The sequence below is a fragment of the Dryobates pubescens genome, chromosome 6 (genome assembly GCF_014839835.1).
Source record: "Dryobates pubescens isolate bDryPub1 chromosome 6, bDryPub1.pri, whole genome shotgun sequence".
Lineage (NCBI taxonomy): Eukaryota > Metazoa > Chordata > Aves > Piciformes > Picidae > Dryobates > Dryobates pubescens.
The window spans coordinates 6,067,250-6,092,360 of record NC_071617.1 but is presented as its reverse complement, the minus strand read 5'-3'; the positions used below and the strand labels follow the sequence as shown (position 1 = coordinate 6,092,360).

At 45.0% G+C, this 25,111-nt stretch overlaps 1 protein-coding gene across 1 annotated transcript in view; it reads left to right on the top strand.

The window, feature by feature from the left end:
* The window catches only part of CEP162 (centrosomal protein 162), a 74,281-nt gene that overhangs the window by 16,854 nt on the left and 32,316 nt on the right, over positions 1-25,111 (top strand). Inside the window, exons 6-17 of the mRNA XM_054162560.1 lie at positions 1,995-2,147; positions 7,038-7,190; positions 7,991-8,177; positions 8,936-8,988; positions 10,884-10,987; positions 12,768-12,798; positions 13,172-13,294; positions 16,424-16,615; positions 18,664-18,745; positions 19,570-19,834; positions 21,559-21,826; positions 24,304-24,446. Coding sequence (XP_054018535.1) covers positions 1,995-2,147; positions 7,038-7,190; positions 7,991-8,177; positions 8,936-8,988; positions 10,884-10,987; positions 12,768-12,798; positions 13,172-13,294; positions 16,424-16,615; positions 18,664-18,745; positions 19,570-19,834; positions 21,559-21,826; positions 24,304-24,446 — 1,754 coding nt within the window. The remainder of the gene's footprint in view (positions 1-1,994; positions 2,148-7,037; positions 7,191-7,990; positions 8,178-8,935; positions 8,989-10,883; positions 10,988-12,767; positions 12,799-13,171; positions 13,295-16,423; positions 16,616-18,663; positions 18,746-19,569; positions 19,835-21,558; positions 21,827-24,303; positions 24,447-25,111) is intronic.

Here is a 25,111-nt window from a genome sequence, read left to right as displayed (position 1 = left end):
AAGACCTGTAACTAAGAGGGTTTTTCCTGAATTAGCCAATTTAGAAGCCCCCTCCACCCTGACAAGCAGAACAAGAGGACACAGTCTCAAGCTGCACCAGGGGAAGTTTAGGCTGGGTGTTAGGGAGAAGTTCTTCACAGAAAGAGAGATTGGCCATTGGAATGTGCTGCCCAGGGAGGTGGTGGAGTCACCATCACTGGGAGTGTTTAAGAAGAGACTGGATGGGGCGCTTGGTGCCATGGTTTAGTTGATTAGATGGTGTTGGGTGATAGGTTGGACTTGATCTCGAAGGTCATTTCCAACCTGGTTAATTCTATTCTATTCTAATCTGAAAAAAGAAAAGTCTAATGCAATGAATGCATCTGGCTAGCCTGAAGTATATGGGGTATCATGTGACTATCACACACAATCAGAATTGTCAGGGTTGGAAAGGACCTCAAGGATCATCTAGTTCCAACCCTCCTGCCACAGGCAGGGACACTTTCCACTAGATCAGGTGGCCCAGAGCCACAACCAGCCTGGCCCTTAAAAACTTCCAGGGATGAGGTTTCCACCACTTCTTTGGGCAACCTGTTCCACTGTCATAATTTTAAATACAGTGAGAGAACAGTTTTCAGCTTAGGTTATTTAAAACTTCTGCTAATGTGAACAAAGGCATTTGGGTTTATTTGCTGCTAGGTAGGCTCTCACAAGTGTTTGAGCAGACAAGATGTTTCTTGTGTCTGCCAATGATAAAGACAGCAGTAATTCTGTTTGTGAAAGCAAACCTCATGAAGTTTAATAAGGATGAGTGCAAAGTCCTGCATCTGGAGAAGAGTAACACCAGGCACCAGTGCAGACTAGGAGTCATCCTACTGGAAAGCAGCTCTATGGAGAAAGACCTTGGAGTCCTAGTGGACAGCAGGTTCTCCATGGGACAGCAATATGCCTGTGTGGTCAGGAGAGCCAACAGCATCGTGGTGTGCATTAAGAAAAGTGTGGCCAGCAGGGCTAGGGAAGTTCTCCTACCCTTCTGTTCTGCCCTGGTGAGACCACACCTGTAATACTGTGTCCAGTTTTGAGTTTCACAATTCAAGAGAGACAGGGATCTGGTGAAGAAAGTCCAATGAAGAGCTATGAGGATGATTGCAGGACTTGAACGTCTCTCTGAGAGACCCGGGGCTGTTGAGTCCTGAGAAGAGAAGGCTGAGAAGGGATCTTATTAATGTCTATAAATATCTGAGGGGTATGAAGATGAAGGTGCCAGTCTTTTCTCAGTGGTGCCCAGTAATAGGACAAGGAACAATGGGTACAAGCTAGAATACAGGAGGTTCCACCTCAACATGAGGAAATACTCCTTTATGGTAAGGGTGACAGAGCACTGGAACAGGCTGCCCAGGGAAGTGGTGGAGTCACCATCCCTGGAGGTGTTCAAGAGGAGATTGGACGTGGCACTTGGTGCCATGGTCTAGTCATGAGGTCTATAGAGACAAGTTGGAATCAATGAACCTTGAGGTGTCTTCCAACCTTAGTGATACTGTGATACTGTGAGAGATTGTGGAGCCTCCTTCTCTGGAGACTTTCATAACTTACCCGGATGTGTTCCCATGCAGCCTGCCCTCAGTGATCCTACTTTGGCAGGGGGTTTGGACACAATCTCTAGACGTCCTTTCCAACCCCTAACATTCTATGATTCTGTGATATTTATGTACCTGTACTTTTCAGCTTTTCTTTGGCAGATCTAGATGCTTTCTTTCAATGCTTGTAGTACAAAACTACTTCTATCCTTGCAGTAGTTTTGCTAGTTTTCTTTGTTTTCAGGTAATACATTGATCTCCTAAACAGTGTATTTGAATGTCATTTTTGGTTATAGAAAGAAAATTATCATCAGATCTACAAGAAAATGAACTGCATTACTTTGTCAGAAGAGTCAATTTGAATGTTCACATTCTGATTTTCTCTTTATTCCCTGTCCATTATGCATAAACATTTATGAATGTTTCTGTACCACTTAGAAGTAGTTCCCCCTAAACCATCTTCCAGTGCATCTCACAGCAAGGCTTTGTCTAAATTCAAAATGCTTGAGAAATTTCATAAGGACAAGAAAGCTTCATATTTAAACAAAGAAGAAGGAAGCCTCTCTTCTGACAGTCAAGACAGTTCTGAGGGTAATAAATTTACTGTCTTTTATATGATATTAAAAAGGTTAAATTTTGGCAGTTCTGGTCAGATTTAAGGAGCAAAGAAGTTACCCTTTTTAACAGATGTTTATCATCCTCTGGAGGTTTGGATCCTTTCTATTTTTGTTTTGAAACTTTTCTCTGCAAGTGTGATGGTTAATAGAAAGCATCTCTCATTTGCCTAGTGGCCAGCCCAGCACTAACCCTTGACTTAAGTGCAGCTCAGCTTCTTGTTTTAGTTAATTTCAAATGGCAGGGCTTAAATTCTGTGTATTTACAAAATACTGCACGGGAAGGTATGGGTAGGAAAATCCTTGGGAGTTCAAGAAAGTTGCTATTTAAGAAGTCATTATGAGAAGTAATAAATACAAACACACACACACCCCCAAAAAAAGGCAAAAAGGACAGCAGAAATCAGGACTGTTCAAACATTATCAAACAAAGAACAACAAAAATCACCACCACCACCAAATAACCCCAACCAAACAAAAAACTCCCCACAAATAAAACAAAGTTACACCACCCCCCCCCCAATCTCCAACCAAAAAACCACAGTCAAAAAAAGACTTTGAAATCCAAGTTATTCTTTTTTCCAAATTTGGTAGGTTTCTCAGAATGCAGATGGTGTAGATCAGTTAAAAAAAAGACATTCTTGCCTTCACTAGCAGTGGTAGTATCCCCCTGTAACCTGGGGGATGTGGGAACTGGCAGTGGCCAAGTTGCAAAACCAGGGTTTGCTTCTCACATTATAATGGGAGGGGGTTTTTATAAAGCTCTGGTCTGGTTTGAACTGGCAAAATACTTCCAAAACTATTAGCTAGCTTACATAAATCCTATGAAAGCCTCAAGATTCAGATGGATAAAAAAGGGTCTCAAAACCCAAAGGTGATAGAGCAAGAGGAAATGGCCTGAAAGTGTGCTAGGGGAGGTTTAGATTGGATATTAGGAAAAATTTCTTTACTGAAAGAGTGGTCAGGCACTGGAATAGGTCATCCAGGAAGTCACTGGTGGAGTCACTGTTCCTGGAACACATGGATATGGCACTTGGGGACATAGAATCATAGAATCAACAAGGTTGGAAAAGACCTCAAAGATCATCAAGTCCAGCCTGTCACCCAAGACCTCATGACTAAACCATGGCACCAAGTGCCACATCCAATCCCCTCTTGAACACTTCTGGTTTAATGTCCATGGTGGTCTTAGGCTGACGGTTGGGCACAATGATCTTAAAGGTCTTGTCCAACCAAAACAATTCTATGATTCTGAGTCTGTCAAAGTTTATTGAATTTCAGATCATTTTAAGAGAGCAACTCACGAAAATGTTTTTCTCTAAAACTGTTCTAATTGTCTATTTTCTGAAGTGGATTCCCATCTTCTTTCATGCAAATCTTACCAGGAGGGCAGTAAAAACATAGAATCATTGGGAAGAAGAGTGTTGGAGGTCTGACTAATCTAAAGCTCAGCAAAGAGCTTGTGACTCAGCAGCACACAGACTTCTGTCTTGATAACTAGAACAGAGTTCCATCTAGGTAAACTGCTGCATTTAGCTACCACAAAGAGGGACTGTTTGCCCTTTTTCATTCCTCTTTGGCACTTTGAGCTTTCCATTTCACATTCTTCAATGTAGAAGCAAAATGTTTGTATTGAGGCATTAACTGTGTGCACATCTGGATCTTGACTTTTAGTCTGGCATTTATGTTTTTGCATGCAAGGCAAGTCAGTCAGAGCTTTATATCAAGGATAGAGTGGAAGCTGGATACAGGAATGTGAAAGTCATTTCCAGGACATAGAATCTTATGCACTTAGCCTCCTATAAAATGTGCAAGAGGACTTTTGTGATTGAAATGAAAAACCAACCCTATTCTACTTCTTAGCAGAGAGGATCTTATAGTCAGAATGCACTAAGGGCTGCCCAGTAGAAAGGAAAAGGTGTTCAGACTCTTAGTTGTCTTCCTCGCCCTGGGTTCATTTTCAGTACTGAAGGGAGAGGATTCTCCATTGTCATGATATGGGCAAGTGTGGCCTTTCTCAGAGGGGACTTGTCTGGACCTGTGTAGATGACAGTAACAGCCCAGGGCTGGAGCACTCAATGAGTATGTGGAAGACTGGTTTAGTGTTCTTGATCTGAAAGGTTATTGATGTTTTCATCTCCTGCAGTCTCCTGCCTGCAGGAAATGAATTGTCATTGTCTTCACCACTCCTCATCAGCTCAGTACAGGAGTACAGCTGCAGTCTAAACATTATTTGACCAGACAGAACAAAGAAATCTGAGTTTATTTTACCAGCTGGACTTTCATGTTTGAAAAAAATGGAAGTGGTTTCTGTTCCCTTCTTTGAGAACTGTTAAATCATTTCATATGTCATTAGATAAAATGCTTAAGCAGGTTTTCTCCGAGCCCCTCTTCTAGGAGACCTTCTGAAGAATCTGGGATTAGATGTCTGTTTTAAGGGTAGGCTGAAGGGATTTGGTGTTGCTTTTGTAATTAGCAATGCAATATTTGAGGCTTGGTTTTCTGTAAGAAAGGAGATGTGGCATTGTTCTGTCGCAGAGCAGAATTCACACAAGGCTGATAAAGTGATGTTGAACCCTCACAACAATGAAATTATAGTAAGAAAAGCAACCATGTGTTGTATTTGAAAAAGCAGAATTGAAGGGCAAGGTGTTCATCAGTGACCTTTAAGATACTTCAGTTACTGGTTTTTTCCCTTAAAGCATTTAGTTTCCAACTTGATGTTTTATTGTGGTTGGTTGGTTGGTTGTTTTTTTTGTTTCCTTAAAGCACTTACAGTATCATAGTGTCAGTCAGGGTTGGAAGGGACCACAAGGATCATCTAGTTCCAACCCCCCTGCCATGGGCAGGGACACCCCACACTAGATCAGCCTGGCCAGAGCCTCATCCAGCCTGGGCTTAAACACCTCCAGGGACTGGGCCTCAACCACCTCCCTGGACAACCCATTCCAGGGCTTCACCACTCTCATGGTGAAGAACTTCCTCCTCACCTCCAGCCTGAATCTCCCCACCTCCAGCTTCATTCCATTCCCCCTAGTCCTATCACTACCTGACATTCTGAGAAGTCCCTCCCCAGCCTTCTTGTAGGCCCCCTTCAGATACTGGAAGGCCACAATTAGGTCACCTCTGAACTCCCTCAAGTCTGTCCTCATTTAATTTGCAACAAATGAAGTGTAGCTTCTAGGCCAATGGGTACCATTTTCAAAACTCTGTGGTGCTTTCTCTGGGTCAGTAGATCAAACAAAATGAAGAGAGCAACAACAAAAAGTAAATTTCTGTATAGGGTTGGTGTATGTGCTTGTTTTCCATGAGTAATGTTAGAGTAAGTCAGTTTTTACAGTGGTTGTGTTTGTCCCATGCTGAACTTTGGGTTTGTATGCAAATGGGAAAGATAAAAATATATATAATATGTAATTATAAAATACAATAGTGTCTATAATAGCCTAGTTAACTCTAATTAAGCAAGATTTATGTATCTCATAAAAGTTAGATGAATGTGTATCACAGTATCACCAAGGTTGGAAGAGACCTCAAAGATCATCGAGTCCAACCTGTCACCACAGACCTCATGACTAGACCATGGCACCGAGTGCAATGCCCAATCCCCTCTTGAACACCTCCAGGGACGGTGACTCCACCACCTCCCTGGGCAGCACATTCCAATGGCTAACAACTCTCTCAGTGAAGAAAGTTCTCCTTGAGCCTAAACTGCCCCTGGTGCAGCTTGAGACTGTGTCCCCTTGTTCTGGTGCTGGTTGCTAGAGAGAAGTGACCAACCCCTTCCTGTCTACAACCACCTTTCAGGTAGTTATAGAGAGCAATAAGGTCACCCCTGAGCCTCCTCTTCTCCAGGCTAAACAACCCCAGCTCCCTCAGCCTCTCCTCACAGGGCTGTGCTCAAGGCCTCTCCCCAGCCTTGTTGCCCTTCTCTGGACACGTTCAAGAGTCTCAATGTTCTTCTTAAACTGAGGGGCCCAGAACTGGACACAGGACTCAAGGTGTGGCCTAACCAGTGCTGAGTACAGGGGCACAATGACCTCCCTGCTCCTGCTGGCCACACTATTCCTAATGCAGGCCAGGATGCCATTGGCCCTCTTGGCCACCTGGGCACACTGCTGGCTCATGTTTAGGCCACCTGTCAATCAGCACCCCCAGGTCCCTCTCTGTTTGGCAGCTCTCCAGCCACTCTGACCCCAGCCTGTAGCTCTGCATGGGGTTGCCGTGGCCAAAGTGCAGCACCCGGCACTTGGACTTATTAAATGCCATCCCATTGGACTCTGCCCATCTGTCCAGTTGGTTGAGTTCCCTCTGCAGAGCCCTTCTACCCTCTAACTGACCAACATCTGCTCCTAACTTGGTGTCATCTGCAAACTTGCTGATGACTGACTCAATCCCCTCATCCAGATCATCAATGAAGATGTTAAAGAGGATGGGGCCCAGCACTGATCCCTGGGGGACACCACTGGTGACTGGCCGCCAGCTGGATGCGGCACCATTCACCACCACTCTCTGGGCTCGGCCCTCCAGCCAGTTCCTAACCCAGCACAGAGTGTTGTGGTCCAAGCCACGAGCTGACAGCTTAGCCAGCAGTTTGCTGTGGGGGACAGTGTCAAAGGCCTTGCTGAAGTCCAGATAGACTACATCCACAGGCCTCCCCACATCCACCAGGTGGGTCACCTGATCATAGAAGGAGATCAGGTTGGAGAGGCAGGACCTGCCCAAATGTGATCTGTGAGACTGTATCTTTGCAGTTGTAACATGAGACTGAACTTGGTGGTTCTGGTAGGTAACTAAAAGGCTGAAGTGTCTTTTTAAATGGCTTTTAGATGATAGTGAAGAATATCACAACTGTTTTTTTCCCCCCTAGGAATGCTTGGAGCCAATAGAAGCTTTGTCAAGGTACAGAACACCTCACAGCCTATGGGAGAGAATGATGAGAATATGAATGTGGAGAAGGTGCGGCTTCAGAAAAGCAATGAGGGTGACTTCTCCTTAAGTAAAGACAGCCTGGAGACAAATGGTGAGAACCAAGAGCACAACTATGGCATGAAGTTAGCTAGATCTAAACAACTAGCACTTGGCATCCTGGTCTGCATCAAGAATAGTGTGGCCAGCAGGAGCAGGGAAGTCATTGTGCCCCTGTACTCAGCACTGGTTAGGCCACACCTTAAGTCCTGTGTCCAGTTCTGGGCCCCTCAGTTTAAGAAGAACATTGAGACTCTTGAACGTGTCCAGAGAAGGGCAACAAGGCTGGGGAGAGGCCTCGAGCACAGCCCTGTGAGGAGAGGCTGAGGGAGCTGGGGTTGTTTAGCCTGGAGAAGAAGAGGCTCAAGGGAGACCTTATTGCTGTCTACAACTACCTGAAGGGAGGTTGTAGCCAGGTGGGGGTTGGTCTCTTCTCCCAGGCAACCAGCACCAGAACAAGAGGACACAGTCTCAAGCTGCACCAGGGGAAGTTTAGGCTTGAGGTGAGGAGAGAGTTCTTCACAGAGTGAGTTGTTAGGCATTGGAATGTGGAGGTGTTCAAGAGGGGATTGGGCATAGCACTTGGTTCCGTGGTCTAGTAGTCATGAGGTCTGTGGTGACAGGTTGGACTTGATGATCTTTGAGGTCTTTTCCAACCTTGTTGATTCTATGAGTCTATGATTCTATTTCATTGCCAGTTGGGATTATTCTTGTGGACTGAAGGGTTGTGGTGCTAATTTGTGGTGAATTGGTGCAATAAATATTTCATGAGTCTGTCAGTAGGTGGTAAGTGTTATGACTGTTCTGTGTGGACATGCAGCACAGACACAGCTTATCCTTTGTTTTGAAATCCAGATTCAGTTTTAGCTTCTGGGCCTAATCAAAGTATTGTGGGAGTTGGATTGGATACCTTGGAAGAACAAGAAGAAAAGGAGATCTTCTTTGCCAAGCTGGAACAAGAAGCTTCCTCTACTATTGATTATGCAAGATTAAATGAGGAGCTGGATGCCAATGATTCTGCCATCCTAGCACAGCTCGTACGGTAACTTAGAGGGAACAAAAGTTGTGGGGTTTGTTAGTGGGCACATGTAACTTGGGTATGGCCACTGAGATTTTGTGAGCCAGCATCCTATCATAGAACATTAGGGGTTGGAAGGGATGTCCAGAGATCAAGTCTAGCCCTGTGCCAGAGCAGGATCACCTAGGGTAGTCAGCACAGGAATTAATCCAGGCAAGTTTGGAAAGTGTCCAGAGAAGGAGACTCCACAACCTCTCTGGGCAGCCTGTTCCAGTGCTTTGTCACCCTCACTGTAAAGGAGTTTCTCCTCATGTCGAGGTGAAACCTTCTATGTTCAAGTTTGTATCCATTGCTCCTTGTCTATCACTGTGCACCACCAAGAAGAGCTTGGCCCCCTCCACTTGAGACCCACCCCTCAGATATTTATAGGCATTGATCAAACCCCCTCTCAGTCTTCTCAAGACTAAACAGCCCCAGGGCCCTGTGTGATTTCAGTTAGTTTTTTGTTTGTTCTGGTTTGGGGTTTTTTTTTGAAGACTAGGAAAGAAAATAGCTTAATAAATAAAGGAGTAAGGTAAGAACATGACTTGGTGACAGGTGGCTATAGCTACACAGTTTTGTGCATTGCTCAATAGTAACAAGTCAATTTAAAATCCTTAGTAACTAAATAAAGAGTTAATGACTAATAATAGGAAGAAATTTGTAATTTTATTGCTACTTGTAAGAGGTATCAAAGTTTGGAGTCCAAGAAGAGAGTAAAATTTTCATTTTTTGTTCCTCAGAAATGAAGAAACAGAAAAAGGAGGAGGAGAATCTGCACATGAAGAGAAACCTGGTAATAGCATCTTTCTAATTCTTTATGATTTTCTTTTTCCTGTGTGTACACCAAGAGTTGTGTGAACCTCATTAAGCAGAAGGACAGAAATGAAAGCTGTGGATTACTGCTCCAGTTCAAATGCAGAGTCTTCAGAAAATGTCACAGCAGGGTGTCAGAGGTTGGCATAAGACCTTGATGGTTGTAGTGGGATGTCCTTTAAAGGTCTGGAAGGAGGAAACTGTAGTACAATCTCATAGCTTTTTCTATACTCTGTGTTGCCTTTGGAGCTGGGCAAAAAACTTGTCTCTGAGTTGCAGGTTCACAAGACAGTCCAGCATCCTCACTGAACTGTGTTGTTCTGAGTAATATATAAACCAATTGATGACTTCTTGTCTTACCACCTTGACTGTCATGGGTAAAGCTTACATCAGGATTGGTTTAGGCTGCCTTTGCATTAGGACACATCCAGATGGGTCTTGAAAGTCTCCAGAGAAGGAGACTCCACAACCTCTCTGGGTCGCCTGTGCCAGTGCTCTGTGACCCTTACAGCAAAGAAGTTCTTCCTCATGGTCAAGTGGAATCTCCTGTGCTGTAGTTTACATCCATTGCCCCTTGTCCTATCATAGGGCACAAATGAGAAGAGGCTGTCCCTTCCTTCTTGACACCCAGCTGTCATGTATTTATAGACATTTCCCCTTCTCAGTCTTTTCCTCTCCAGACTAAACAGCCCCAGGGCTCTCAGCCTTTCTTCATAAGGCAGTGCTCCAGTCCCTTAATCATGCTTGTAGCCCTCCATTGGACTCTCCAGCAGATCCCTATCCCTCTTGAACTGGGGAGCCCAAAATTGGATGCAATATTCCAGGTGAGGTCTCAGAAGGGCAGAGTAGAAGGGGAGAAGAACCTCCCTCGATCTGCTGGACACACTCCTCTTAATGCACCCCAGGATCCCCTTGGCCTTCTTGGCCACAAGGACACATTGCTGACCAATGGATAACTTGTTGTAACCAGGTCTCCCAGGCCCTTCTCCAAGGGGCTGCTCTCCAGCAGATCACCTCCCAACCTGTACTGGTGTAATTTATTATTCCTTCCCAAACAGTGGAGGATATGTGGGCAGGAATAGTAAAAGTACTTTGTATGTCTTAAATCAGTGTGAGAAAGCTGCTCTCAGCTGATCACTTTTCATGGTCCAAAACCAATGAGAATGATAAAACAGTAACCCTTCAATGGGTAGCTTTTACATTTGAGTTAGGACTGTGGCTGTTGTATTGGTGATAAAATACAGAAAGAGCACATAATAAACCAGTGTCTTGCAGTGCTTCTAGATTTTAGTGTTAGAGGTTACACAGATGCTGAAGCCTTGTAACCAGGTGAGCTGAGGGAGGGAGGTAAGGCAACAACAGAGTGTCAGAACTTGTGGAACTACCTAGGGAATTGAAGGAAAAGCATTTGGCTTGCTTGTAAAATTGATTTTCTGACACACTTGTGGTTTTAAATAGTGCTCTCTTTTTTGAGAGTGGCCACCACATCAGGTCAGAGGAAGCAGAATTGAAGATTCTGAGCCTAAAATCTGCTGGACTTAGCGAGGTGGATGTAGAGCGTACTTTGTCTGCTGGGGGAGAATTGCATGATTTCACCCATCAAGGAGAGCAAGTGATGCAATAAAAGAGGTCATTTTAAGTACACCTCCCTCAGGGATACAGAGATAAAGTATGTCTGATCATGAGACAGACTTCATCTGAATTTAGAGATGCTGTGTGTGGGTTAGTAGTTTTAGTACCACACCCAGTCTCTGTTGCCTTTGTGAAAAGAGTGATAGTGGAAGGAATGATTCTTAGATGGGAGAAAAGGAAATTCCCTTATTGTTTCATCTTCCTTGCATATTTGCTCTGTTTGATGTTTGTTTTACTCTTCAGGCAGCTACAGTGAAGATTTTGAAGAAGAAACAGATTCTAATCCTGCCTTCAGAACTGAGGGAAGTCAGATGAATCAAACTGTTGATTTAAGTCCTCAAAAACAGGTACAACTTACTAAATGTTTGTATCACTTGCATGAACTGTAAAAGCTCTGCAGTGTATAACTTTAAACATAGTAAAATTTTGTATGATATGTACTGTCTAAAAAAGAATGTCACAGAATGTTAGGGGCTGGAAGGGACCTCGAAAGATCATCCAGTCCAACCCCCTGCCAGAGCAGGATCACCTAGACCAGATCACACAGGAACACATCCAGGCAGGTTTTGAATATCTCCAGAGAGGGAGACTCCACAACCCCCATGGGCAGCCTCTTCAGGTGTTCTGTCACCCTCAGTGGAAAAATTCCTATGCTTCAACTTCCACCCATTGCACCTTGTCCTGTCAATGGGCATCGCTGAGAAGAGTCTGACTGCATCCTCTTGGCGCTCACCCTTTACATATTTGTAAAGATTAATAAAGTCACCCCGTAGTCCAAGCTAAAGTGACCCAGCTCCCTTAGTTTCTCCTTGTAATATAGTGGTCCTGGGATTATATTGTTCTATTAAAGATATAGCCTTTCCTGTGACAAATCATTGAGAGCATTAAGCTCTTGACATGGATTCCTTCTTGCATCTCCTTTGAATAAAGAACTGTGGATGGGAGTGCACAGGTGACAAGCTCTGGTTGGAGACTCAGCCTCAGGAACTGCAGTGAATGGCTGTTAAGTAGGGGTCTACACCAGCAAGGGTCACAGACTGAGGAAAGTAGTTCTGTATAGAGAAGCAGTTTGGACAGAAGACTCAAACTCTATGCTATGTGAGCTTTGGGAGTATTAATATTGACTGGCTCAGGTCTTTTGATGTGGAGCACATGTGGCTGGAGCACATGTTCTGATATAGAGCACCATGTGTTCATCTGTAACAGAGAAATGTGTTTCTCAAAATTCCTTTACAATAATTACATTAGAATAGTATTTCTAATGAGTGTTTGACAAGAGCAAATGGGATTGGAGTGTAATCTACTTACTGCTGCATCATTTTCTTTTCTCCAGTTACAACACAGAAGAAGCAGGAAAGTACAAAAATATTATTTCATTTCTGTGTGGAGTAGCATTTGGGTCCTAGTCACTTGAGAGGGTTTATAGGCTAGAGGGTGTTGAGGACATTTTGGCATCCTAAGGAGAATTTGAGAAGTGCATATTCTTGGAGCATGAAGCACTGCTTAGGTCTAAGTTCAAAAACCTCTCCTTAGATTTTGGACAAATTTTGATGTCGTTCTGGGCCCCTCAGTTTAGGAAGGAGGTTGACTTGCTGGAATGTGTCCAGAGAAGGACAACAAAGTTGGTGAGGGGTTTGGAACACAAGCCTTATGAGAAGAGGCTGAGGGAGCTGGGGTTGCTTAGCCTGGAGAGGAGGAAACTCAGGCAGGACCTTATGGCTCTCTACAACTAGCTGAAGGGAGGTTGTAGACAGGCAGAGGTTGGTCTCTTCTCCCAGGCAAACAGCACCAGAACAAGAGGACACAGTCTCAGGCTGTGCCAGAGGAGGTTTAGGCTGGATGTTAGGAAGAAGTTCTATACAGAGAGAGTGATTGCCCATTGGAATGTGCTGCCCAGGGAGGTGGTGGAGTCACCATCATTGGAAGTGTTCAGGAGGAGACTTGATGGGGTGCTTGGTGCCATGGTTTAGTTGTTTAGGTGGGTTGGATTGGTTGATGGGTTGGATGCGATGATCTTGAAGGTCTCTTCCCACCTGGTTTATTCTATTCTATTCCAGATTGGTTTTTGTTTGGTTTTTTTTTCCCTGATACTGAAAAAGTAATTTTTTTAATCTTTATTTTTGTTAGGAAGAAGCAAATGGTGGCATGCTGGCTAAAGGTAAAATAAACTCTGGTCAGTGGGATAATACTGTGTGTAACATCTTCAAAAGTTTCTTACCTGATTTTTGCCATTTGGATGTTTTCCACCTGATTTTATTGTGTTCTGCTGAAAGTCTGTTGGACTCAAAATGGTTAAAAATTAATCTCTGTGATCATCAATGTTATTTAATTATACTATATGTAGCTACTACTGAGATTTTGATGCTTGCAAACAGTTCATCCCTTTACCATTAGTAGCTTTAGAATGTTCTGGATAGCATTGTTGGCATGTTTAGTACATTCACATAAGATTTGTTATACCTCTAGTTCCAGTGCAGACAGAATGTAAATAAGAGTTGTGTTTCCTTTAACATTTATCTTCTTGGTTTTAGTTGTATTACTTGATTCACAAGATTCAGCTACAGAACTTCAAAAGGCCTTTGAGACATCAAATGTAGCTCTAAGTGAACATTATCTGCCTGAAGAAGAGAGTGGAGCTGAAATAAATGAAGCAGGTAAAGGTTGCTCAAAACTAGAAACATTTCAAACACACAAAATTCACAAGAAAACAAACCCAGCAACAATAAAGGGGAAAAACCACCCCAAACCCAACTGAACAAAACCCAAGAGAAACTCAAAGCCAAACCAACCAAAAAAAATACAGAAACACACACACACACACACAAAACCAAACCAACCAAGTGAAACAAACAAGAAAACAATCAAGCAAACAAAAACCCTTCACCAAACCAACCCCACACCAACCCAACAATACTCAAACCACCTTACTTTATTTAGGTGGCTTGATGTCTTTGTTCATAGGTTGACAATGAACAAGAAGCCCTTGGCTTTTAGAATAGAATAGAATTAACCAGGTTGGAAAAGACCTTCAAAAGCATCAAGTCCAACCTATCATCCAACACCATCTAATCAACTAAACCATGGCACCAAGCACCCCCCTCCAGTTTCTTCCTAAAAACCTCCAGTGATGGTGACTCCACCACCTCCCTGGGCAGCACATTCCAATCGCCAATTTCTCTTTCTATGAAGAACTTCTTCCTAACATCCAGCCTAAACCTCCCCTGGCACAGTTTGAGACTGTGTCCTCTTGTTCTGGTGCTGGGTGCCTGGGAGAAGAGACCAACCCCCACCTGGCTACAACCTCCCTTCAGGTAGTTGTAGACAGCAATAAGGTCTCCCCTGAGCCTCCTTTTCTCTGGGCTAAGCAACCCCTGCTCTCTCAGCCTCTTCTCACAGGGCTGTGCTCCAGACCCCTCCCCAGCTTTGTTGCCCTTCTCTGGACATGTTCCAGCAACTCAACATCTTTGAAGTGTTTCTTTCTCCTTTCAGGGAAAAGTAATATTTCTGCTAAAAAGACACTTTTTTACACTTGCCTATTGTAAAGGTTCTAATAGAATAGAATAGACCAGGTTGGAAGAGACCTTCAAGATCATCACGTCCAACCCATCAACCAATCCAACACCACCTAAACAACTAACCCATGGCACCAAGCACCCCATCAAGTCTCTTCCTGAACACCTCCAGTGATGGTGACTCCACCACCTCCCCAGGCAGCCCATTCCAATGGGCAATCACTCTCTCTGTATAGAACTTCTTCCTAACATCCAACCTAAACCTCCCCTGGCACAGCCTGAGACAGGGCAGTTTAACTTTTATTTTAATACCATCTCCCTTGGTTATTCATCATAGCTAAAATTCTTCTTTGACAGCATTGGACACAATTTGAGGCTCAACAGGGCTCTGGGCAACCTGATCTAGTTGAGGATGTCTCTGCTTACTGCAGGGAGGGTTGAACTAGATGACCTTTGGAGGGCCCTTCCTGCACAGGCTGTTCTATGAATTATTGTTGTGGGTTTAGATTTGCACCACCCAACAATCTGGGAATTTACCCCCAGGAGGAAATTTACCACACTAGTCAGACTTTGGAAGTAAAATGGAATTATATTTACAAAAGTAGACTAAGTATAAAAGGCAATAAACATCTATGAATATATTTACATACATTTACAGCACAACACCCCCTTGTACAAAAAATTTCTCTCTCCCTTCCCCTCCCCCCTCCTTGGACACAAAAGAGTCCAGAGGGCTGTATTACAGCCAGCCCCAGTTATCTCTCTCCCGTGCTGCACCTTCCCCAAACAGAAATCAGCCAGGCAGCATGCAAGGTCACAGGCACAACAGAGAAGCAACAAGCAACCCAGAGGCAGCCCAGAGAGAGAGAAAAACAACCTTGTGCTGCAGAATATAAGAAATCCTGCAGTCCAGTGGGATGAGATAAAGTTATCTAGCATTAGTCCATGTCCAGCCTCTAGACTCGAATCCTCTGGAAAAACTTCCAGTTAAGATGTTAGACTTAGAGCTGTAACACTTATAAAACATATTCTCTTCTAAAGCTTTGTACAACAGTGGATGCCATTTATGTGCAGAGTATGGCTCTGATGATATCTGTTAAAATAGTTGCATCACATGCTGTTAAAGTTTTGGTGCTGCTAAAATACCAAGGTGGGGAGAGGAGTGGAGAGGCATGCAAACTGTAGATGAGACTATTTGGTGTGTGCTACTAATTAACATGGCAACTGTTTATAGTAAAAAGGAGATTGTCCAATACTTGTTTTCATAACTGAAATGTGTGTCATCACCTAACAGACCAAACTAGTAACTGAAACACAGGGTCCAGGGGGGTGTTTCCCAGAACAGAAAATCCTGTAGTGCTGCTGACGTAGACAGTGGCATTGAGTGCACCCTCAGCAAGTTCCCTGATGACACCAAGCTGTGTGGTGCAGCTGGCACGCTGGAGGGAAGGGATCCATCCAGAGGGACCTTGACAGGCTGGAGAGGTGGGCACAAGCCAACCTCATGAAGTTCAGCAAGACAGAGTGCAGGGTCCTGCATCTGGGCTGGGGTAATCCCAGGCACCAATATAAGCTGGGCAGGGACTGGCTTGAGAGCAGCCCTGAAGAAAAGGACTTGGGGGTGCTGGAGAAGCTCAATATGAGCCACCAGTGTGCACTTGCAGCCCAGAAAGCCAATTGTATTCTGAGCTGCATCAAGAAAAGTGTGGGCAGAAGGTCCAGAGAGGTGATTGCCCCCCTCTACTCCACTCTGGTGAGACCCTACCTGAGCTACTGCATCTAGTTCTGGAGCCTCTATTACAAGAAAGATATGAACATGCTGAAACATGAAGATGATCAAAGAGCTGGAGCACCTAAGAGAGTTGGGGCTATTCAGTCTGGAGAGGAGAAGGCTCCAAGGAGACCTTATTGTGGCTTCCTAGTATCTGAAGAGGGCCTACAAAAAACCTGGTGAGGGCCTTTTTAGGATGTCAGGTAGTGATAGGACTATGGGGAATGGATCCAAGCTAGAGGAGGGGGGTTCAGATTAGGTGTTAGGAAGTAGTTCTTCACCCTAAGGGTGGTGAGACACTGGAACAGTTTGCCCAGGGAGGTGGTAGAAGCCTTATCCCTAGAAGATTTTAAGGCCTGGCTGGATATGCTCTGAGCAACCTGATCTAGTGTGGAGTGTCCCTGCCCATGGCAGGGGGGTTGAAACTAGCTGATCCTTGGGGTCCTTTCTCACCCTGACAACTCTGTGATTCTCTGATGAGCCTGCATTCTTTTTTCCAGGCACTTCCTATGGACAAACCAGCAGTGACATGGAGGCATTGCACCAAGCCTACCGCCACATCGATCAGTCTTTGGGAGACACTGATGAGCAGAAACTGCCAGGTCCTGCCAGGGCAGTCTCAGAATGCTTAGTGCAAGGTGTTTCACAAAACAATGACATCTGTTTAAAAAACATATCAACTACTGAATCAGGTAAATACCTCAAAGAAAAGCATGTTTTGTGCAATCATGCATAATGACTTAACTGCTTATGTCTTTAATACTCCACTTAGGACATTGAAAAACATTTCATTTAAACCATTTTCTTTTCCTGTGGTATCATAGAATAGTGTGGGCCAGAAAGGACTTCCAAAGGTCATCTTATCTGACTCCCCACAGTCAGCAGGGATGCCCCCAGCTAGACCAGGCTGCCCAGGGCCTCATTGAGCCTCACTTTGAATATACCTTCAGGGAAGGGTTCTCAACCACCTCACTGGGCAACCTGTTCCAGTGTTCCACCACCCTCATAGTAAAGAACTTGTTCCTAACATCCAATCTAATTCTCTAGTTTGAAGCCATTGTCCCTCATCCTGTCATTGCAGGCCATTTATCTCAGTGCCAGGAAAGATTATCTCAGTGCCAGGAAAGATTATGGAGCAGGTCATCCTGAGTGCAATCACGCAACACTTAGAGGATGGCCAAGGGATCAGGCCCAGCCAGCATGGGTTTAGGAAGGGCAGGTCCTGCCTGACCAACCTGATCTCCTTCTATGATCAGGTGACCCGCCTGGTGGATGTGGGGAGGCCTGTGGATGTAGTCTACCTGGACCTCAGCAAGGCCTTTGACACCGTTCCCCATAGCAAACTCCTGGCCAAGCTGTCAGCCCATGGCTTGGATGGGACCACACTGCGATGGGTTAGGAACTGGCTGGAGGGCCGAGCCCAGAGAGTGGTAGTGAATGGTGCCACATCCAGCTGGCAGCCAGTCACCAGTGGTGTGCCCCAGGGATCAGTACTGGGCCCCTTGCTCTTTAACATCTTTATTGATGATCTGGACGAGGGCATCGAGTCCATCATCAGTAAATTTGCTGACGACACCAAGCTGGGCGCAGGAGTTGATCTGCTGGAGGGTAGAGAGGCTCTGCAGAGGGACCTCGACAGGCTGGGCAGATGGGCAGAGTCCAACGGCATGAGATTTAACACATCCAAGTGCCGGGTTCTGCACATTGGCCACAGCAACCCCATGCAGAGCTACAGGCTGGGGTCAGAGTGGCTGGAGAGCAGTCAGGCTGAGAGGGACCTGGGGGTGCTGGTCGACGGTAGACTGAACATGAGCCTGCAGTGTGCCCAGGCAGCTAAGAGGGCCAATGGCATCCTGGCCTGCATCAGGAACAGTGTGGCCAGCAGGAGCAGGGAGGTCATTCTGCCCCTGTACACTGCACTGGTTAGGCCGCACCTCGAGTACTGTGTCCAGTTCTGGGCCCCTCAGTTTAGGAAGGATGTTGACTTGCTGGAACGAGTCCAGAGAAGAGCAACAAAGTTGGTGAGGGGTTTGGAACATAAGCCCTACGAGGAGAGGCTGAGGGAGCTGGGGTTGCTTAGCCTGGAGAAGAGGAGACTCAGGGGTGACCTTATTACTCTCTACAACTACCTGAAGGGAGGTTGTAGACAGACGGATGTTGGTCTCTTCTCCCAGGCAAGCAGTACCAGAACAAGAGGACACAGTCTCAGGCTGCGCCAGGGGAGATACAGGCTGGATGTTAGAAAAAAGTTCTATACAGAAAGAGTGATTGCACATTGGAATGGGCTGCCTGGGGAGGTGGTGGAGTCACCATCACTGGAGGTTTTTAGGAGAAGACTTGACGGGGTACTTGGTGCTGTGGGTTAGTTGCTTGGGCGGAGTTGGATTGGTTGATGGGTTGGACGCGATGATCTTGAAGGTCTCTTCCAACCTGGTTTATTCTATGTATTCTATGTATTGTAAACAGCCTCTCTCCATCCTTCATGTGGGTCCCCTTCAAGTACTGGAAGGTTGCTATTAGGTCTCCCCAGAGCCTCCTCTTCTCCAGGCTGAACAACCCCAGCTCCCTCAGCCTGTCTTCATAGCAGAGGTGCTCCAACCCCCTGATCATTTTTGTGACCCTCCTCTGGACCCACTCCATCAGGTCCTTGTCCTTCCTATATTGAGGGCTCCAGACCTATACAGAGTACCTCAGAGCAGAGTTTGGTTGGTTTATTTTTTCTTTATTTTGTACAAATTAGATTTGCCTACTGTGGAAGAATTGATGAAACCAATTAAAGGACATTCATTTAATATCAGAAGTTTTCATGTGGAGCCTGAAAGGTATTTATTCCAGAATGCATTTTGAGAATTGTTGTAATAACTTAAGTCCATTAATTAATTGGGAAAAAACAGCCTAGAAAATGACTCAGCTATGTTTTTGCCTAGTTAAATACTGAAATTTCATTGTGACCTGCACTGGCATTAAAACATCTGCAGTGCCTTGTAAAATGAATGTGTAGGTTAATTGGTTTAAACCAAGGATCCCCTTGTTTTAAGTGATAAGCATCAATGTTTGCCAAATAATTTGGAGCAGTGTTCCTCACTCTCACAGCTGCCACACTTTTTTGCTTTCACAGTCTTCTGCTCTTTCCCTACCCCCATATATGGATTTCAGCCCACATCCTATCCTAGCTCTCCAACCTCCATAATCTAAGATCAAATCCTCTTTTTCTGCTTGTTCTCTTAATTCTTACTATCCTGTGCCCCACGTTTCCTTCTGGTTTGCTCCAACTGTTGTCTAAAGCACAGGTCCTGGAAACTGTCAGAATAGGTTATGCTTAGCAAATGAGTTTTGGAAGCTCACCATGTGGCAGCACTCAGCAGAAATTACCATTCATTGTTTTATTAGCATTAATTGCATGCTTGCAGGTGTTCATCTTGTAGCTGAGTTTGGTGCCTCCACATAAACAGTCACTACTGGGCAATAGCTCTGGAAGTGAATCTGTATAACTGCATCTGCAGGGTTGTTCTTAAGAGAAGCCTAGTGGCTCTTTGAAATTCAAGCAGTCTTTACAGCTGATACCTAGAGGAGAAATCCCCCACTTTCTCCACAGTGCTAGGAAAGCAAAGGGCAAAAGTTTTACTCTGTGTTATTTTTCTTGTAGTCTTGTGAAACTGGTAGAGAGCACAGCAAATGACCTCATCAGCCACTCGCCCCTTGAGGAGCACCAGAATGATGCAGTTTGGGAGACAAACTCAATTGAAAAATTTAATAGAGAAGAGAGCAACTTTCTACAGAGAGCTGTGAATGATGATAACATTCAGAGGGCAACTGAGAAAGAAATTCAGACCAGTGAACTAGAGCCTGATGTACTGAGAGAAGAAATAGCCCAAGACTCTCTGCTTTCACAAGGCAGCAAAACTAAACAAGTAAGTGGTATCAATCAGATTTTTACTGTGTAGAAATACATTTTAAATGTATGTATTTTTAGACTGCCTGTCATTTATAGAATCATAGAATTGTTAGGGTTGGAAAGGACCTCAAGGATCAGCTAGTTCCAACCCCCCTGCCATGGGCAGGGGCACCTCACACTACATCAGGTTGCTCAGAGCCACATCCAGCCTTAAAAACCTCCAGGGATGAGGCTTTTACTACCTCCCTGGGCAACCTGTGCCAGTGTCTCACCACCCTTATGGTGAAGAACTTCTTCCCGACATCTAATCTGAATCTCCCTTCCTCTAGCTTCATTCCATTCCCCCTAGTCCTGTCACTCCCTGACACCCTAAAAAATCCCTCTCCAGCTTTCTTGTAGGCCCCCTTCAGATACTTTAAGGTCACAATAAGGTCTCCTTGGAGACTTCTCTTCTCTAGACTGAACAGCCCCAACTACCTCAGTCTATCCTCATAGGAGAGGTGCTCCAGCCCTCTGATCATCCTCATGTCCCTTCTCTGGACACATTCCAGCACCTCCAGATTCTTCCTGTAATAGGGGCTCCTCAACTGGATGCAGTACTCCAAGTGGGGTTTCAACCAGAGCAGAGTAGAGGGTGAGAATCACCTCCCTCAACCTGCTGCCTCTGCTTCTCTTGATGCAGCTCAGGATGTGATTCATTGTGCTCTGATGTTTAGAAATTGAGAGACTGATGCTGTTTTTCTTAAAACTCCTGTTACCATTGCTGTTGTTAGAAGTAGCCCAATCCAGTGGACTTTGGGACCAGCAGGTTTCTTTCCATCCCAGCCCAGTATGTGCAAGGCTGCTGCAGTTCTGTCTCTCCAGCTCAAGCCAGTAGCAAGTCTGAGCATGTGCTCCCATTGAGGGGACATGTATGAACACACAGAGGCTCAGAATAGAGACCACACCTACAGAGAGAACAGTTAGAAATACAGTGTAATAAGAATATAGGAGAGATCAGTGCAATGATCAGTGTAGGTGCTGGATAGGTGTAAAGACCAGCAACCCAGTGATATCACCAACTTGTTTAATCTTATTTTCTGCTTCCCATATTTGTACCTATCTGATCCACCTTAATCTCTCCCTTTACCAAGATTTTGTCCTTTCCCTAAACATCCTGTAAGTTTTGCACCTTCTCAAACATTCCAGAAGAAGCATTATACAATCCCAAATCTTCTCCCTGCATCCCCATATTCTCTTCTTGCATCCCTTGAATTAGCACCACACTCCTTAAGGCAATCCCCTCTTCTGTCTGCAAGGAGAGAGATTGGTTTTTGGCTGATTCATCCTGGAGGATTTTCCACCAGAGCAGACAGACTAAGCTGATTTTAGGTTGTGTGCTCTGGTTTTGATGATGAAGTTTAGCAGAGTTCTTCTGCTTGCACCGTTCCTTCCTTTATTACTGAGTCTTTCTGTTCAGGTGATTAGCTGTCAGTCATGAGCTACCTACTTTGGTAAAGTAAAGATCCTGTAATGTCACACCACTTAACAGAACAATGAAACAGAGCCAGGACAAGATACTTGCACTGTGTGAGCTTCTGAAGCAGTACAACTCTGCAAAATAACATACTATTAATTTGGGTAAAAATTATGATTCCTGCTGCCCTGGTAACTGGTTCTATGTCCTTTTGGTAGTACAAAGCTACCTTCAGATCACACTGGGGCCTGAAACTTGTTTTAAGTGAATGTGTTCTATCACAGGGTCTTCAGTCTCATTCCTTGAAGAATGAAAGATCAGGATCAGTGCCAACTAAACCAGTGTTAAACAAGAATATCAGAAGTCCAGCAGCTTTACAGAAGAGGAAACCTCCCTATGGTCCTCATGGGGTGATCAGAAGTTCTGGGTATGGGAAAGCCACTTCACCCTCAAAACAGGCTTTTCCAGCACATGAAAAGAAAACACCAAAGGAAGCTTTCAAAAAGACCATTGTGAAAGCCAAAAGTCCTGCAGAGAGATCAAAATCTAAAGGTAATTCCCTCATAAGAAAACTGAGTTTAAAAGCCAAAGAGCTTTGCTGTTCATGCTTTGGGTGTTCAACAGAGATTTCAAAATGGTGTAGAACAAATCTGCTATTGATTGCTGATATTACTGGGTTTTTCTGTATCAGCATGGAGTTGGTGGAAGAGAGGCTTCTAAGTAAAGCTTTGAACTCGAGTCTTGTTTCACTTCCATTCATACCACCACTATGTTTGAGACCTAACTGTTGTTCACCAGTAGGACCAAAGTAACAGAAAAGGCTGGTGTCCAAAAATAAGTACCTACAAAAGACATGTTTCATTGCAGAGATCTGCTGACACATTCACTTCTGCATGTGGTGCCAATTTTCTGTTCTTGGGTGCTTCTTTTTATCTTTGCTTTCCTAGAGTACAAAGAAAGAACTAAAAAGAAAGTCCTGTTTTCTATTCAGGTCTCTTGTAACACTAAGGAGAACATCAGTGCAGTCCTGTGAAGCCTGAGTTGGAAGTAAATGACAGAACTGTTTTATTTTGGGGTGAAACATGAAGAATTTCCTGAGATCACAGAAACATTCAGGTTGGAAAAGACCCTCAGGATCACCAAGTCCAACTAAGAACCCTACTCTGTAAGGTTCACCCCTAACCCATATCCCCAAGCACCACATCCAAACCACCTTTAAACACATCCAAGCTTGGGGACTCAACCACCTCCCTGGGCAGCACATTCCAAGGCCTGACCACTCCTGCCTAACATCCAGTCTAAACCTATCCAGTCACAGCTTGAGGCTGTTCCCTCTTGTTCTATCACTAATTACCTGTGAGAAGAGACCAGAACTGACCTCTCTACAATGTCCTTTGAGGTAGTTGTAGACAGCAATGAGGTCTCCCCTCAACTTCCTCTTCCAAACTAAACATCCCCAGCTCCTTCATTTGCTCTTCATCAGAAAGGTGATGGTGTGCCCCAAGGATCAGTACTGGGCCCCATGCTCTTTAACATCTTTATTGATGATCTGGACGAGGGCATCGAGTCCATCATCAGTAAATTTGCTGACAACACCAAGCTGGGGGCAGGAGTTGATCTGCTGGAGGGTAGAGAGGCTCTGCAGAGGGACCTCGACAGGCTGGGCAGATGGGCAGAGTCCAACGGCATGAGATTGAACACATCCAAGTGCCGGGTTCTGCACATTGGCCACAGCAACCCCATGCAGAGCTACAAGCTGGGGTCAGACTGGCTGGAGAGCGGCCAGGTGGAGAGGGACCTGGGGGTGCTGGTCGACGGTAGACTGAACAAGAGCCTGCAGTGTGCCCAGGCAGCTAAGAGGGCCAATGGCATCCTGGCCTGCATCAGGAACAGTGTGGCCAGCAGGAGCAGGGAGGTCATTCTGCCCCTGTACACTGCACTGGTTAGGCCGCACCTCGAGTACTGTGTCCAGTTCTGGGCCCCTCAGTTTAGGAAGGAGGTTGACTTGCTGGAACGAGTCCAGAGAAGGACAACAAAGTTGGTGAGGGGTTTGGAACACAAGCCCTATGAGGAGAGGCTGAGGGAGCTGGGGTTGCTTAGCCTGGAGAAGAGGAGACTCAGGGGTGACCTTATTGCTCTCTATAACTACCTGAAGGGAGGTTGTAGACAGGCAGAGGTTGGTCTCTTCTCCCAGGCAGCCAGTACCAGAACAAGGGGACACAGTCTCAGGCTGCGCCAGGGGAGGTTTAGGCTGGATGTTAGGAAGAAGTTCTATACAGAGAGAGTGATTGCCCATTGGAATGGGCTGCCTGGGGAGGTGGTGGAGTCACCATCACTGGAGGTGTTCAGGAGGAGACTTGATGGGGTGCTTGGTGCCATGGTTTAATTGATTAGGTGGTGTTGGATTGGCTGATGGGTTGGATGCGATGATCTTGAAGGTCTCTTCCAACCTGGTTTATTCTATACTATTCTTCTATTCTATTCTATTCTAAGTGTAGTTACTTTCTGTGCTGCAGAAGAGTGTGGTGTAAATAGTTCCATATATGATAATTACTCTCTAGGGAAAACTTCTCTGTGAATCTGTGATTTTTCTAACATCCAGTCAAGTTGCTCCACATAGATGCTGCATGTCTTTGTGTGCTGAGTGTATTCCAAAGTCCATTTTCCAATACTGCTGTGGCTCTTTTTTCCCCCACTATAGCTTGAAATATGTTGGATTTCTGTATACTTAGCTAACTGGCCCAATTAAGCAAAGAACTGAGGTTATCCTTGTTTCATAAAGGGTTTTCTTACCCAGCTACTCTTTCCAGCTGTTCCTTTGGGTTTTATCAGTTCCCTACTGAAAAAAAAATAACAATGAAAAAAAAATTGTAACATTTTCTCATTGCTCTCAAGGTTCTATAATCAGTTGAAAATTCAGGCTGTAAAATAAGTTCTGTGCCTGAGAGATGGATCACATGAATGGAATTTTTTGAAAGGACATTAAACAATTTAATTTTGTTCTATTTTTGCTTTCTGCCCAAATGAAGAAGCCTTGCTTGCTACGAGGATAATAAGATCTGCAACAAATGAACCAGCCTCGAAGGGAAGCAGTAACAGAGCTTTGCCTGCCCAAGCAGTTGTTAATGATCTTGGACAGCAGGCTGTGGATTATTGCAAGCAATATCAGCATGTAAGTAATGAAGAGTGATGCTTCTAATTATAGTCTGTACAGCATCGTTTACCAAGCCTGTTTTAATCATAGAACTGTAGAATCAACAAAGCTGGTGAGGGGGTTGGAGCGGAGCACAGGCCCTAGGAGGAGAGGCTGAGGGAGCTGGGGTTGCTTAGCCTGAAGAAGAGAGGCTCAGGGGAGACCTTCTTGCTCTCTACAACTACCTGAAGGGAAGTTGTAGCCAGGTGGGGATTGGTCTCTTCTCTCAGGCAACCAGCACCAGAACAAGAGGACACAGTCTCAAGCTGTGCCAGGGGAGGTTTAGGATGGGTGTTAGGAAGAAATTCTTTACAGAAAGAGAGATTGGCCATTGGAATGTGCTGCCCAGGGAGGTGGTGGAGTCACCATCACTGGAGGTGCTTAGGAGGAGACTGGATGGGATGCTTGTTGCCATGGTTTAGTTGGTTAGATGGTGTTGGATGATAGGTTGGACTCGATGATCTCAAAGGTCTCTTCCAACCTGGTTAATTCTAATTCTAATCATAGAATGGTAAGGATTGCAAGGGACCTCCAGAAATCATCTAGTTCAACTCCCCCTGCCAAAGCAGGGTCACCTAGGGCAGGCTACACAGGGCAGGCCCATCCAGATGAATTTTGGAAACTTCCAGAGAGGGAGACTCCAC